Genomic DNA, 16,640 nt, shown 5'->3' on the forward strand with positions numbered 1-16,640 from the left:
GGTCCTCAACCTGCTCCTGAATGAGTCAGGACAGGAAGTCTCTTGTGCCATAGTGCAGAGATGAAAAAGACCTCTCTCCTCAGTAGCTCCAAGGCCAAGAGCTCCTCTGCAGCTGCCACCTCTGCACACAGGCAGAACACACTGCCATGTGCTTTCTGTGTCCTGGCTTTCAGGCTCTTGGCATCAGGAAATAGGTACCATACACAACAGAGCAGCCAACACCTCATCTCACCATTCTTGGAAGAGAATTAATTCAGCCCTATCTCTACCATCCCCAAAATATTCTTTCTCACAGAAACAAGCCCATACTGTTTATGGGTGTAAACCCTTAAGCCCTAAACAACAAGGTAGGGGATACCTTTCTGCCATTATGTACATCACCCCTCAGGTATCCATAACAACCTTGTAACAATTCAATCCCCGCAGAAGTGGGAAAACAACACCTCAACATGGATAAAAGCTTTAGTTTAGTATGGTTTAAACAGTGTTTGCTTTCAAAGTTTATGAAATTATTACAAAGCTAAATTAAAGCTTAGAGGATTTTGTGTTTGTAGAACTCAAACTCAGTTCTTAATACTGCAGTGGTTAGAAAACATACCAATTTGCATGAATTGCTTTTGATATTTATAATTATTTTTTAGAAAGTCACACTTCCTCAAGGTTAAAAAAACCCCACAACCCATAAAGACAGCTTTCAAAATTATTCTTTCAGTGCCGTGTGACTAATACACACCATGCTGAATTTTAAGGTCATGTATTTATTTGGAAGTGCAATTATGCAAATGCTGTTTTCTTCATTGTTAATATATTCTGGGACCAGGATTAAAACTCCTGGTGCAAAACTCCCTTTTAAGGAGATGCAGAACTATCTGAGACCTATCTGAGTACTTGTTCTTTATCTATTCAAAAACACACAGCCTTGTGCAGCTGAGTGAACTGTGTAGTTTAGTGAACAGTTGAGATGCCCAGAGAGAAGACAGAAAATTGCACAAAAAAGTTTTTGGTATCCTTCCATATTTTTAATCCCTATCATGAACTTTGTAAAATTTTCTATCTGTAAATGGATTAAAATTGGCAAATTTCCTTCAAATAATTTCCTAGATGTAATAGTGAATTGAAATGAAGTTTCAAATACCTGCAGCTTTCTCTTGGAAACAGATACATAAAAATCCAATTTCTCTGATTTCCTTAGATTGTAATATTCCCTTCCTTGTACTTTTATGTCATAACTACCAAGCTATGTAATTTTTGTGAGTGGCTGTTTTTCTTTATTTTCTTCCATTTTTTCCCTACCAGTGGACCTCATGACCCACTTTTTTTTTTTTTTTTTTTTTTTTCTGGCCAAGCATGGTAAAGCATCGAACTAATTATTGAGCAAGTTGCTCTGATAGAGAGGAAGCCTAGGCTCTGTATGAAACTCCATATCTTCCCAGTGGTTAAGGCAATCAGCAGTTACCTTTGGCCTCTGTGAGCTCATAATTTTCCAGCTATTCATCTTCACTTCCCTAAAGAGCTCTATAAAAGTTAACAGCACAAACAATACGCTAGAGATTAACACAGCTCATATAAATACACAGCAACCGCCTGGCAGCGTAATGATTTTTCTCTCCCAGGGCAGGGTCTAAGGCAGCAGAAGCCCTCACAGACCTTTGTGTAAATCTGGTCCTTAAAAAGACAGGAGAGATCATTGTCATCATTGCCATCACACAAAAGTTAATAGTCGGGTCACCAAGTGCTTGTGATGCTGGAAAAATCATTGGGAACAGTATTCGTGTTTCGATTTCTTCCCTGGGACATACTTGCTTTTCTCAGCAGTTTCCCCTCAAGGAACATTATTGTAAACAACTATCCTATTTTTATGCAAATTCATGTTTTACAGGAGATAAGACAGTAATGATAAATTCTTCCCATTTCCTAACACTAGATGAGAAAAACTTCACTCCATAAAGAACCAAAATTGTAATATCAGAGTGTCATTCTTAACAGGGGTGAAATATATTCCCTTATTAGCAGGAACAGAGCATCATTTGTTCTTGTAACATGATCTGGCTGTCTGCAAAGAAAAATCCCAGTTAATCATTTTATTTTATTATATTTTTTCCAATGACTGAAATTTACACAAATGAAAATAACTAGGGATTCATCATGGGTTGACAATACTTTCAAATTAATAATGGATGGTGTCACATCTTCTCTAAATTACTAACTACCTTGACAGACAGCTAATAAACACTGCAGCCGGGTGCAGCAGCCTCCTACACATTACATTGTCCCCTGAGTCTTAAACGACAAAGGATGTGCAGATTAGGAACATTTCTCATTTGCATAAATTAAGCCCCAGCTCTACCTTACCTTGTCTCCTTGTCCTTGGGCATCGTGGGTGACCCATAGCCAAAAGCCTGCTTGTCCACAGGAGAGGGCATTGCCTCGACCATGCCTGGGAGGCCGACAGCGTTCCGTGCTTTCGCATCCACAAACACCGGCGGTCCTGGCTCCTTTTTGAAGGACTGGCGGCTGGGGGAAGACCTGTCAGGCTGGATGGTGTGGGCGGGAATGTGAGGGCCATGGTGAGGATGAATATCAATCATTCTCATGTCAGCCACCCTGTGGGGTGAGGCTGGAGGTGTTTTAGAGCCAAGAGTGGGCAAATGGCTCTCTGGGTACTTTCGTGACTTCTGCCTGTACAAGGACTGCTCCAGCATTTCAGGCTGCATCGAGGGGTTGCAGTAAGTGCTCGATGACCTCATGGCACTGCGATGGTAGGCTACAATGTGATCGGGGACATCGAGGGGGTGTCCGGAGTGTGGTGCAGCCACACTCATCCTCCCCTCGTGAAACAAGTAGGGGTCACCGTACAGACTTTCGTTTCGCATCAGGGTCAGGTTTTTGTTACTCATGTCCTCATCTGGCTTCACGTCCCGTCTCTCCAAAATGGCGCTTGGGCTGGGCGATATGGAGCGTGAGGCTGGCACGCTGGACAGCCGGTCCCTGGGGATGGTGGCATTGCCTGGCACACCCACGGGCCGGCCCCCACCATAGGGAATCCTGGACGGAGAGGGAGGCATGGAGTGGGGCACCGGGGTGGAGGGTGGAGAGCTGGGCATCGCATGCAGAGGGTGTGTGGCAGATCCAGGGCGGGAGCCACTTGGGCCATCTCGTCCCGTATAAGCAATTTCCCTCTGCATCTGGAAAGAAAAGGAAAAACACCTCAGATATAAAATTACTGAATGAGCAAAATGTGATGTGGGTTTTCTGTCTACAGAAAATTGGGAAATAAAAACAAACCCTTGAGACAAAATAATTTTTATCTGCATAAATAAAACCCTTTGGGACTTCAGTGCCTAACAGAAATAACAACTATAAACAGCAATAAAATGGGCTGTATGTTAAAGGAATATGAGAGGTTTAAAAATGCTTTTACTTATGCAAATACCATGTCACGCTAATCTGATATTCACAGCTACTGAAGCTGAAATCAGGGGTTGCGGTGCCAGGTGTTCCACGTACATGTAGCCAGCGACAGACTTTAACAGTTATTGATCAGACACACAGGCTGGAGTTCACTGATTCCAAAGCAGGATAAAAATGCTGATGCTTTGGCATACCTGAAGTCCTTAGACAAGAAAAGGAAATATTACAGCTGACTGGCCATTTTCTTCAGTGCAGGATTTAAGCTTTTGCTAATGACCTGATGTGGTTTTTATTACACAAAGGACACACAAGACATAGGAGAAAAGCTCACACATTTATTGACTATAACACAATCAACTTATATGAAAACAGTCTGACCCTATGTAACATGTGCCATTGCAAGGATAAGAGTGATTCAGAGAGTTTGTGGAGCACATGCTCAGAAAGTCATGGAACATTTTATCATAGTTTCGTAAGCAACAGCAGTAAGGAATGAGCAAGCAAGGAAAAGAAAAGGGAAACTTCCAAAACAAATGTATTAGTGCTTTATTAAGAGAGGCCTTGGCAAAAATCTGCAGTGGACACGTGCTTTTGAGAGTGTACAACCTCACCATGCCCAGCCATGACCTCTCTGGATGGCTGAACACTGTCAATGACAGACAAGAGAAATTCTCCCTCTAGAAAGCATCATGTGCTTGTTCTGGTGCCTTTGGGGAAAAGTGGGTGAATAGGGAGATGAAAAATCCAGCTAAGGACCAACTACGTAAAAAAAAAAAAAAAAAAAAGCTGAATCTTTCAGCTTCCCTCTCCATCACCTCCAATGGATTGTAGAAAACTGCATATCACCCTCCCCCGACTCTACATTCCCAAAGTTGCAGAGCACAAAATGTACAGTGGATGCTGCTGATCTAAAATCTACACGATTTTTCTCCTCTCTCACTCCTTGCTCTGATAATGTGACTGGATTCATTGTAGTTACAGTGATCCATGGCAGATGAAGCAAGAGATTATTCCTGTCTACTACAGGTTTTTCCACTGGTAAGGGAATTGCAGCGTCAGTATATAAACAATAGCTGCTCTTATCACAGCAGGTTCTGTTCTCAGGAATTAGAAATCATATTCCCCAGGGCCAGAGACAACAGTCTGGAGTATCAGGTATTAGAAAGAAGAAAGGAGATAATCTGATTGTGGTCTCAGCAATAATAAATAAGTGTAACAAAACAAAGGTGTGCACTGGGATGGGTCATAAATGAACCAGATGAAAATTATGAAGCCAAACAGGAACATGGCATAACTTTTTCATTTGCACAGAGAAACAGTCTAGTCCAGAGTTTAAAATAATATATAATTAAAATATAACTAAACAGTATGAATCACTATATGAGAAGGAATTCAATATAGTTTTCTATTGGTTTGAAGAACCACCGTGACATACTAAGCTATATTGTGCGTACTGACTCTGGCCCTGAGCCAGTAGAACAAAATGACTCCTACTGACTTGAGCAGTTTTGGGATCATGTCTTTAAGGACAGGCAGATACAGATGTTTTATACCAAGAGAAGAACCCAGGGAAAGAAAATCCTCCTAGATTGTACTTGTACTGTACAAGCTACACAATGCCCTCCTTAGTTGCTTCAGACAAAGCTACAATGGGTGGAATAGTATCTGTCAAAGAAACCATAGCCACTAGGATATAATGGCTTGCAGAAAAAGGAAAATTCCAAAGTTACATTGCAGAGTGGAGAAAATTTCCATGGGAAGATTTGAAAGCAACAGGTTTAATTTCCCCTAACTTTTGGACTTCATATTCCTGTTCATTCATTTCTCGTAAGTCAAAGCAATCTGTCAAAAAAAAAAAATCCTATTTTCCACCTTAATATAATTTAGATGGAATACTTTAAGATGGAAAATAATTTGAACATGGGACTGAGCTATTGCTCAAAATCTTGTGTCTGGATACTGTTTTATGTAACATCATTTATTTTTGTTTTAAAATAGTGCTTGGAGTACAAAGCCTCAATCAAGGCTCCCTTGGGCTGGGCAGGGCAGAAACACCTGGGCATCCAAACCCTTTCTGAAAAGTATACCTGCTATTTAGGGCCAGGACTCAGGCCCTGGGTGGGGCATCCCAAAAGGGAGACTGTTGGAACCAGAGAGTCAGGGTGTCCAGGAAAGATTCACCAGGGCATGTGAGCTGGTCCCCAGGAGCCAGGCAGCTTTACCCGGTGGATTACAGTGTCTTCTGCCACATGGTTGGTATTTCCTCTCTTTCTGCTTTTTTCACTTCTCCAGACTCTACAGATTCTTTGCTAATGGTAAGTTTAAAAATGTGAAGGATGGTATTTTCTTGCTTCTCATCTGTACTTCTTTGGTGTGAGTCTAGTCACGCTACTCTCACACATACCCCACTTTCTGTGCCGCTTTTCATCTTCTGTCCTTCACCACAAAACCCCATGTTGCTCAATAAAAACCCATACTCTTCTGCATAGGCTGTCTTGAGCCACATGTTCCTGGACTTCACATGACTTAGGGACAGAGAAAGAGGATATTGGGTTTATCTGAGCCTCTAAATACTGGGTGCTGTCACACACAATTGCTTTGAGGGCAAAAGGAAGTTTTTTTAGTGCAAGCACAGGATCATGTGCTTTTCAACTGCAGCCATGTAATATGTTTGCCTAAAGGCGTGGTTTTCTTGAGCACATAGCTCTTCCTTGTTCCTACTGCCTTTAGATATTACATCCCTGAAATGAAAACTTGTCTTACCAATCCTTAGGTTAAAATATGGTAAACAGTGAGCGATCGTTCCTGTATAAAACATTTGAGGGAAAATCACAGCACTGAGAATCTTTCTGTAGTAAAAAAGATTACACCATGTTTAAACATCTCCTGTGAAGGTTTTTGGTCCGTCTAACAAGACTTAAGTGTATAAGATAAAGATTTTGCTAATGGTTTTTTTAAACTAAGTCTCTATATACTAAAGAGTCAACATTATATAAAAGCAGTTATGTTCTTTATTTCAAAGCTTGTTGGCACGCTGAATAACTTGCAATACTTTGAAAATGTCTACATGCACAAAGTCAGCAAACCAGTTATCAATTCACCCAAGTGGGTGTAAGGAGGCTTGCTTCTGGTGGCTGGCAGAGAGGACAAGCAGAGCCGGTCTCTGCAGCCAGGGCACGCGGAGCCGTGCCTGCACCCCCAGCGGGGCAATGCCAGCCAGCACCCGGCACCGAGCCTGCCACTGACTCACGAGCCCCACGCCGACCCTTCAGCTCACCGTGCAGCCGGATTCCAGACGTACAGCCTGACTCAGGCCTTATCTGCTCACAACTCAGTGTGAAACTCGGGCAAAGGGAAAAGTAGGCCAGAGTTTGACCTGGCAGCCCTTCCCACTGCTCTCTTAGGCGTCCTCTACATCACCAGAGAACACAGCAACTGGCTTTGCCCCAAGATTTTCAGACTGCCAAAACACCTACACAGAGCATGTTCCCAAAGTGGAGCTCATCCATGCACCCTCTTGGAGACGCTGAGGAGTTCCCAACAGCCTCCATTAATCACCCCTCAGCCATGTGAAGCTGTTACTTTTCTCACTCTCCCTTTGACACCCTGCACTTCCCTGAGGAAAGTGCTCCTATGCTCTGCAAGCTGGCTCACCCAACAATAAACACAGGACACCTGCAAAGAATTTTATTGAGACCTTGGAGTCTGTGATGAAAAAGCTACAGAAATACTAAGTACTGATAAATTTAACTGTTTGTAGAGATCTTTTATAAAAATTGGTCAACAGAAAAAAATCCTCTAAAAGGTAAGGCAATCCTTCACTTTTCTAATGAGGAAAGACTTAATTGAAGAAACCTCAATCCAACAACAATAGAATCCATTAGTTTGTTCTCTCCTCATAAAAATAAGTTAACAACATTACTGTACTACTTATCCAAATCCCTCAGCTTCACCATCAGTTGCACTATATGGTAACACTTCTGTCATGTCTGATCTTTCATTCCAGTTGGATTTGGAGAGCTGAAAGCATAAATCCACTTTTGGAAAAAAAACAAACCCAAACACTTTCATGCAGTTTTAATATTTTAAAAATAAGATAATTTACAATAAGAAAGAATGCACTTGAAAATTGAAGAATTGGCAGTTAAATGAGAATTTTAAGTATCTGTACCAAAACTATCTGTCTGAAGCCAAATCAAACATCATTGAAAGGCTGTCACTCTTGTCTGTTCTTGCTTTCTCATAGAATGCCTTCTAGCACCTTTAAATTTCCCTATTCTATTGAGTCATTACAGAGAAAAAATCATGCTGTTTGCAGTTGTGGATTCCTCCAGCTGCCCAATCCCATATTTGAAAACTTCAAACACATTAGCATAATTTTTAGCTGTTTCTGGTCAGAAACTTTTTAATGATATGTACTTTCAGCAGACAACTTCAATCAAAGAGAGCTGAAACATTTTGAAAACACATCAGTTAAGACAAAATTTGGAAAAAAAAAAACCCAGCAGATTTCAGTCAACAGTGATGTTGTTTCTTACCAGACATCCTTGGAGTGCTCTAGAGCTTTGGCTTTCCAGATTCAGAGAACTGGGTCAATTTGGTCAGAGTCTGATTTGGGGTAGGGACCCCAACTCTTCTATATTTTCTTCAGCAGGGCAGGTGCTTGGTAGTTTGGGGTTACCAAGTAGTGAGACATGCTGGGGTTTCAGTGGCCATCGCTCCTTGGCAGTGCTTCCAGACTAGAAGTTTATTTGGCAATTTTGCCTAAGAATGGGCTCTCTGATGCCCAAAAAAAAAGATTTCAGACTATGAAACCACTGACCTTGCCTAAGTTGGAGCCTGGCCTTGGTTGAATCTGGCCCCAGAATACAAGGTTCTAGGAGCTGCCAGGGTTCACAATTGTTTTTCATTATAAGAACCACACACTGGTAAAATTAAACTGATTTCAAATGTTCAAACTTCCAGTGAATGGGAAAGTCCAAGATCCAGCTAGCTGTTCTTAACATGTTTCATCTATTTCCATTATTTTTTCCTTAATAATTTTCCAGAAAAGGAGTTGCAGAGCTCCCTATGAAATCTCAACACTAAAATTAACTTCCCAGTATTAGCATGCACCTAGGTTTCAGTTCTTTTGGTCCTTTTGTATAGTTTTGGTATATGCCCAGCTGTAAAACCCTTTGTATTATGGTGAAAGGAGAATTGAGATAAAAACTCAGAACATCTATGAAAGAGGAACTTTCTCTTTCTAGGGTCTGGTTACATATATGGTGGATATGTCAAGAGATTAACTGGGTTTTTCTTCTTCCATTTATGCTCTTAATTCTATGGTTTTTTTCTTTCTCTTAATGAATAACAACACAATCAGTCAATATAAGATGTTTCTTAGGATGAGTCTGTGATGGTTAGTGATGGTGAAATCATCCAGTCCTACAGTTTCTATGTTCATTGATTACTCTTTATTTTGGCCAGGGTCAGCTAGCTAGAAATGGACATGAACAAAATAGGAGAACCAGAAGGTGATGCTCACTGTCTTAGAAGGTGGAAGTTAGAGGACATAAACATGACCCTCCAGAAAGGAGGGATTCTGAGTGAACCATAATCAGCTGTTGTCACCATACCACTCACTATCACTGTGACATCCAGTCCTCATATCTTTCTCCCAGTGTGCAGGTGTGCAGAGAGGCTATGGCAAAAGCACTATTTGATTCTCAAAAGCAGAATTTCTAGGATATCATATTGTGGTTACCAATATATTGACTTGAAGCTCAGACACACCATCATTTCCTTGCCATGCCACAGAGTATCAAACACATTCTTAACATTATTGTCTCTTATTTTATACATATATGTTTAATACACCCTTGTGTAGGAATCCAGTCCCTACAGTGATCCAAATGTTTTCCCTCAAGGTATTTTACATGTCTCAGTATGTCCTTTTATATCCCTGACTACATATAAGCTTAATTCATACCATATCCTAAAGTTCCCATGGGGAAAACAAAGAATACCTAGTTCACTTTTTACTGAATGTAAAACAGATCCATAAAATTCTAAGCTAACCACAAAACAAATGTAATGGTAATATCAAAAATAATGTTTGATTGCTTCACCTTGCCTGTGTGCATGCTGTGCATGCTGAAGACGGATCATGCAAACAAGCAGAGAGCTTTTTGCAGACCAAAACCTGCAGTCTGCTCTTTTGGGCATAATTTCTTCAGCTATTCAGATGCTACCCTGAGTATTTGTTTTCACAATTTAAAACATTAGCACTCTTACTACACTCTTAGACAGAATTATTGCCTATGGACCAATAAAGCAATCTTTGATAAGATCTTTGCTTTGGAATAATAAAGTCACTTACTGTTTTTTAAGGAAACCACTTGAATGGCTACTGCAGTGAGATGAACATTTGGTTCCACTTCTTCTAATAAAGCACTTTTTGTTTTCAGTCTTGAATCTCAATCCTTGGTCTATGGTATAATATTTTGTATATCCATGTCTTTTGCAAAAAGGTTTTGAAACAGGAAAAATGTTCCTTGTTCCCTCTGCTCACAACAGGCCATCTTGCTTTATCCGGTCATCTAAGTAATGCTGTTTCAATAGACTGAAGTACTTTTCCACATGACAGGCCTGCAATTTCTCCTCCCCTTTGAAATTAGTCACTAAATAACCTCCTTGGCATGTCACCCAGTCACAAACTGTGCAACACTGTGTGATTCAATCGCTCAATCATTTTTTAATGTGTGCCTATAAGATGCTTAGAAAGAGACTAACATTATGGAGTGAACCACAAAAGAGACTCACAGAGGGGAAAGCCATAAATAAAATAGTGAGTAACCTCTGTTTCAGTAACACAGTGCATTTCAAAGGCAACACTATGAGACCTATACATATTCATTCCCCAACAGGTGAAGACCTTCAACTGTTTAGCAAACCCAGTAGACAGAATTCTAGAAAAAAAAATTTCAGCATTTATAAACCTTTGAAGCTTTTCACCTCCTCAAATTGGTAGTGCCACTGTAGAAGGAAGCACAAGCTCCTCCCCTGGAGGAGCTGTCTACTCATTAACCAGGCACCTGAGCCACTTGGACAACCTGAACTTCGGGGTCCCCATAAATCAATCCCATTGTTTTCTCTGCAGCAAAGCACATAAGCCATTATGATTGATTGTTGGGTTTGATTTGTTTTGTTGTTGTTTGTTGGTTTGTTTTTTTTCAGGAGGAAACAATAGAGAAGGTAAATGTATTTTCAAAAATTAGAATAGAAAAGATGCTTCACTCAATCTATCCCCTCAAAGACCATACATAGAATATGGAAATTGTCTCCTTAAAAAGACAGCATTTGCAGCCTAAAAGAGTTCAAATATCATAAGGAAAAATCTCATGACACAAACCCTTCCCAGTCCTGCAGTTATCTTCTGCTTTGGGGAGTTGGTTCTTTCACTCTTGGTATGGATTTTTGCCTGATTTTGCTTTTGTGCAAGTAAAAAAATGCCTATATCATAATACATAGCATTCAAAGGAATAAATATACAATTTAAGCATATGATTGTGAGCTAAAAGTGCTGTACAGAATCAGTCCTAAATGATACATTACTGGAGCAGCATTTCTGTTTCACAGTCTCACAGGCTCTCAGTTTCAGCCACCAGCGAAGGAGGCATCAGTCATTTCTGCTATGAAACAGCAATTTGACACTAAGCATTTAAGTAACAGGAGAAAGATCAGAGCAGATCTGGTAGCCAAAACTAAAAATCCAGGTCTTCCATGCCTTACTACATCCAACCCAGCATCAGAGAAGTCTTCCAGCTTTCTAGACAGCTGCTATGAATTCTGATTTGTAATGTATGCTGTAAATTTGTATGCCATTATTGATCTTGACTAGAACTTTACAAAATTTATATGTAGTGTAATATAAACATTCTTTTCAGAAATGTAAAAAAAAAATTGTCTTAAATGCTTACTTTTCAGTTTCTGTGTAAAATATTTTAAAACACTATTTTTATTAAATATTTCTACTAGCACGATAATAAAATATTATTATGGCACAGAAACAATGTTAACCCTATTTATTTCTATTTCAAATTTAATCAGTCAAGGCTGTTTTCCTGCAGTGTAGGGGTAAAGCATTGGTAATTTATGCAGTGGTAATTTACCATCCAAGCATCTGGTTTAAATTTGGCAGGTTTAACTAACCAGTCAAGCATCCCCTTTTAATGAATGGATGTATATACTTGACCTAGTTAAAAAGCTGCTTAGGTTGGCGGACCAACCAGACTCAGAAACATCAAGAGTAAAAAAACCAAGCAAATTACCCTAGAACACTTTATTGCCACATGTGCTCTTCAGCAGCTGCAGAGAATATTCTTCTATCCATCTTCCTTACAGGCTAGCAAACCTGAAGTGAGAAATTATTATGCTAACATGCAGGATAAAAAAGATTACTGTATTTTGCTAGGTTTCCCTGCAATGAATTGCAAGCTGCTAGGCTGCACATTTACAGTAATAGGACTCCAGCATAACAAAGTGTATCCCAGAACATCAGACAGGAATATAACTAGTTCTCCACACATACGACATGATATTCATGTATGTCTGATGCATGCAAAAAGCTTTTCATTAGATGAATTAATCTGTTTTTAATTTTAGAATATATCAGGCGTAGAGTCATAAATATTGCACAGTTGTATCATGACCAAGGCTGTAATTTAATTTATAGGTTCTAACAATGCATACAAACAATTCAAGCATCACTTTCCATTTCAATTACTTTATCAGGGCCCTCAAGCACTATCTAGCTTGCCATGTATTATCCCATCTACAATTACTTGCCATATATTTGTTTATAAAGTACAGTACAGAACAAGAACTCCAGTTCAAGCCCCCGTGTATACCAAGGGGCACAACACCCTGTGCTTCACTGAGACCAAGTCTGGAAGTTTAGGTTTATTTAGGACTTTAAAATTCAATGTTAATTAATGTCTGTATTAATGATAGGTTCAAGTCACCATGGACCTATAATGCCAATCACTCTCCTTTCTTATACATCATTAAAAATTTTGGTCTGTTGGACATTTCCATCAATTTGCTCATCACATCAATTTATTTTCTGTTTGTTTCCCTCATTTTGAAACAGAAAAGAATGTTAGAGACTAAACATCAGTAAGAACACACAATTAAAAAGTCAGAAAATATTTTGAAGTCTACTGTGGCGTATAAACATGCGGCATATACATAACTTATTGCTTGACTGTTGATCAAAGTTCTTTCTGCTCCTGATAACAGCTCTTTTGGTTCCTATTCCTTTAATACTACTTTCATGGATGGAAATAATTAAGTAGCTAATGCCTTAAAGTGCTGCAAACAACTATTTCCTTCACAGAAAACAGGGAAGCACTTACAGTAATTACTGGCCACTAACTCAAGACTTGGTTTTGTTCTCAGAGCTCCAGAACAAAGTTTGTGAAGGAATCAACGGGGTTTTGCTTAAATTCAACAAATTAGTGCAATCCAGTAGAATCTAAATGGAAAGACAGTTTGCTGATGACAGCATTTAGAGCTGAATTACAAAAAAAACATTTTCTCCTCTACTTGGGGGTTTAGGGTTAGGATTTTGGGTGTGGAATTGGGTTTTGAGATTCATTTTTTTTCTGCCAAGGAAGGTCTCACATCACCTCACCAGTCCTATTGCCCACCTAGCTTCTAATTTTGATCCAAGAAACCAAGAGTTTGAGTTGACAAAGACCAATCTGTGGAGTTGTCTGCATTGTCTCCTGACTCTTCTGGCTCTGATCCACAAGACTCGTGAAGGCAGCTGGGGAACTGCCATCAGCACCTTTCTTCTCTCTGCTTAGGGTGGCACCATGACAAGGTCAATTTCTACTACAAAAGGAGAGATGCTTAGCTTTGCCTCCAAGCACTCAGCAGAGAGGAAAAAACCCATTCTTACTTCATCCTGATCCTAGTCTCAGTTTCTTCCCCATGCCAAAAATGAGGGAGCAGAATAGAGCCCCCCAAGCCGCTGTTCTTCACCAAGTCACACAGGTGACACACACCAGCATCCAGCCAGGCTGTGCTGCTGCCACTGCACTCCACTGCTCTCCATGACCCTGAAAAACTCTTTCAAATTGGCCTTGACTTTTTCACATCAGCTCTCCAGCCCACTGCCCATATTTATACCTAACAGGGATGTGTGTGGTGTTTCCTTGAAGCCTGAAAATACTAAAGAAGCTCTTTGAATTTGAGAGGCCAAGCTAAACAGGGAGGGAACAGAACAGATCTGGCTCTGGATACTGAATTTCACATTATGTGCAGACCACACTATCTTCTCCTAAACATGCATATTGTTTGTACTCCCTCTGTTTACTGATTCCAAAGGCACGCAGTGAAACAGATATGCCCTGGAGTAAACACAAATACCATAAAATTCTCTTATACTTGTTCCAAACTCCCTAGTTCTTACAACATAAATGCAAACAAACAAACAAAAAGCCCTCTCACACCACAGAGTATATTACTACTGGCTAGAATGCACCACTATAAAGGGGACAGGCAGCTCTACAGCTTCACTGCTGGCAAAGCAGCACTCTCACTAGAACAGCTGGAGCTTGCAGTGTGGACCAACCTGTGCACAAAGCCTTTGAAGCAGCCCACAAATGAGCATCTGAGCTCCCAAGAGAACAGTGTTGTCTTGTAACCTGTGAATTAACATAACATATACACACATATATATATGTTTTGCATACAAGCAGTAAATTTTTGGCCTGTGCTCTGGTGATAGAAGATTGGTATAATTTGAAATTTTCGAGTTTTAGGGATTAAAAAAGTTAAAGGCAAACAAATAAAAGTGGGAAGTCCTCTGCTGTAAACTCTATAAGCCTCTCAAACATTTTTTTAAGTTTACTAGAGCAAATATAGCCAATTCTCACTGGAGTTGCATGAAGAAGGTTCTGCAAAACTGAACTATTACGTCAGGTCTGCAGTCTGTCTCTCTACCCTGTAATTCAAACCTCATGCTTCCCCCTTGTTTCTGTCCTGATTTAAGCAAGGACATTTTCCTAGCTATAGGAAAGTATCACAGCATGTATCACAGACATATATGCATTAAGCACCTCTCAAAAAGTCAAGAAGCAATATTAATTGCTCTGGATTGAGGATTTGTCTCACCTAATGTTTCATTAAAAGAACGTCAGCCAGACATCCTCCAGAGTCAGCTCGTTCCCCTGGAGCTGGGTGGGACAAGCTGCCCTTTTGCATTCCCAACCTCTCACCACTGCAGTGGGCGGCAATTTCTACACTGATCTTATAAGGATTAGATTTTTTAAAAAAATTCTTTATAGTGAGCCTGCCCATATGTCTTTTCATTTAGCTCACTTTCTGTTCTGTTTCTCATCCTACTTTTTTCCTTTTTTTTTTTTTTCCCCTTCTTTATAAGAAAGCTGAGATCCTTTAACTACAAAGGACAATGATGACTCCATTCCATCTGCTGCTTGCTGGTCCATGCAATGGACATTGCTGTGATTTGCCTTGGAGAAACCAATCTGATCTGTGGTTCCTTTTTTATTTGAACTAAGTAGTAAGCATCTCTCTCTTGAAGCTGGCAATAAACATTATTTATTTCTCAGCAGAGCAATATGGAAGCACATTCATTTTCCTCTTCCTCTGGCATACCATTAGCACACTTATTTATGCCTAAACTTTCTGACTTTTTAAATGCAGAGAGCTGAGTTTGTGGCATGAAATGTTCCCTTCGTTCATAAGTAATGCAGAAATATTAATAAAAATAAATAAGTCATATATTGCATATATTTTAGTAACATTTAATTCATGACTTGGACTGATGACCTTAAAGATCTTTTCCAACCTAAATGACTCTGTGATTCCCTAAAACAGGGAAGAGAGACAGGAGGCAAAGAAGTATTATGTGGAAAGGTAATAGGGAATTCTTAGTGTAGAACTATAGAAGAAAGGAAAAAAGACAAAACAAAAAGGGAATGAGTGTGAAGGATAGTAAACAGGAGTTTGTGAAAGACAAATGAGAGTAATATTGGAGATGGAGTGCTGAAAAATTAATAAGGAGACAATAATAAATAAAAAAGGAAACAAAAATAAGAGATTTAAGCTAGAAGAAAGGAATTAATGAGAAAAAGAGGAATTAAAGATGCTGTAGTGTATGAAGGAAAAGTCAACAAAATTTCAATGAAAGAAAGAAAAAGCAATAAATGAAAAAACATGAAGTAATGCATATTTTCTTTCTTTTTCTAGAAGATTTTGCATTAATTCTTGTTATTACAGTGCTGGAGCCTAGCATAGTAGGCATGTTAGGGAGAGGGAGAGAGCAAGAAAGGAAGGAGAAGATGGATGAGAAAGAAAAACATCCAATATAAACTGATTTCATTTTGTTTAGTATTCTGAGGCTTTGTGTGTTTTTTTGGCAGATGTGGTCAGAACATGAGGGTGGTTTTTAGGAAAGAAGTGAGCAGAGCACTTCAGCTAGATGCCAGTGGAAGTGACCCACAAATGCTCAAGGACATGGGCAAAGAAGATAAGACCATCACTTGCTTTTGCAATCCACTCTCATATGCAAAACAATGGTATTTGAGATGCACTTTAAAGCTAAAAATGGCTTTTGAAACTCAGCACCAAGTTCAGCCATTACCACTGAAGATGGTTCAAACCAAACCAAACCAAACAGTTTCATCTCCCTCAGAAAGTGCAAGAAGTGACAGCTCTCTACAAGTGAGGCCTTAATGCATTATTATCTCAAATAATATATCAAATTATAAAAAAATATTATTATATATATTAATATATCAAATATATCAAATTAATCTATGAGATGCTCCATGCAGTGGGACTGTGTGCTGAGAGATAACACTGAGGTGGCTGCTGCCCTCTGTACACATTATTGTACATGTGGTACATGGTTGTAGGGGCAGACAGCAGAAGTTCTGGTTTGATGGAACCATCACCAAGCTCTGACAAGTGATGAGACATGTCATGTGTGTGTACATGCACGTGGGCACACAGCCCTTACTTCTCAGAAAACTTTCTCCCTTGTCAATTCCATGGTGTTATCAATCCCCTGACCACACAGGCTCACGACCCCAAGAACACCTGCACATCAAGAGCTCTTTGGTCACCATAATGTTCAATGGCCCTTCCCATTCCTAAACCAAGGTCACCTTTTTTCAGGTGTAAAACAAGAAGCAAACAAAAAAATGAGAGGAAAG

General features: G+C 39.7%; 1 protein-coding gene across 25 annotated transcripts in view; it reads right to left on the reverse strand.

Annotated features, from left to right (window-relative positions):
- The window catches only part of KIAA1217 (KIAA1217 ortholog), a 332,941-nt gene that overhangs the window by 46,998 nt on the left and 269,303 nt on the right, over positions 1-16,640 (reverse strand). For 24 of the 25 annotated variants that reach the window (XR_001519306.3, XM_015617303.3, XM_033511505.1 and 21 more), the window contains one exon: positions 2,353-3,185. Coding sequence is in view for 24 of the 25 variants with exons in the window: in XM_015617303.3 (XP_015472789.1) it covers positions 2,353-3,185 (833 nt within the window). In the remaining variant the exon portion in view is untranslated. Of the gene's footprint in view, positions 1-2,352; positions 3,186-9,772; positions 9,988-16,640 lie in introns of those variants that run through there. The other variant, XM_015617316.3, reaches the window with a different exon arrangement.

This window comes from Parus major, chromosome 2, assembly GCF_001522545.3.
Source record: "Parus major isolate Abel chromosome 2, Parus_major1.1, whole genome shotgun sequence".
Taxonomy (NCBI): domain Eukaryota; kingdom Metazoa; phylum Chordata; class Aves; order Passeriformes; family Paridae; genus Parus; species Parus major.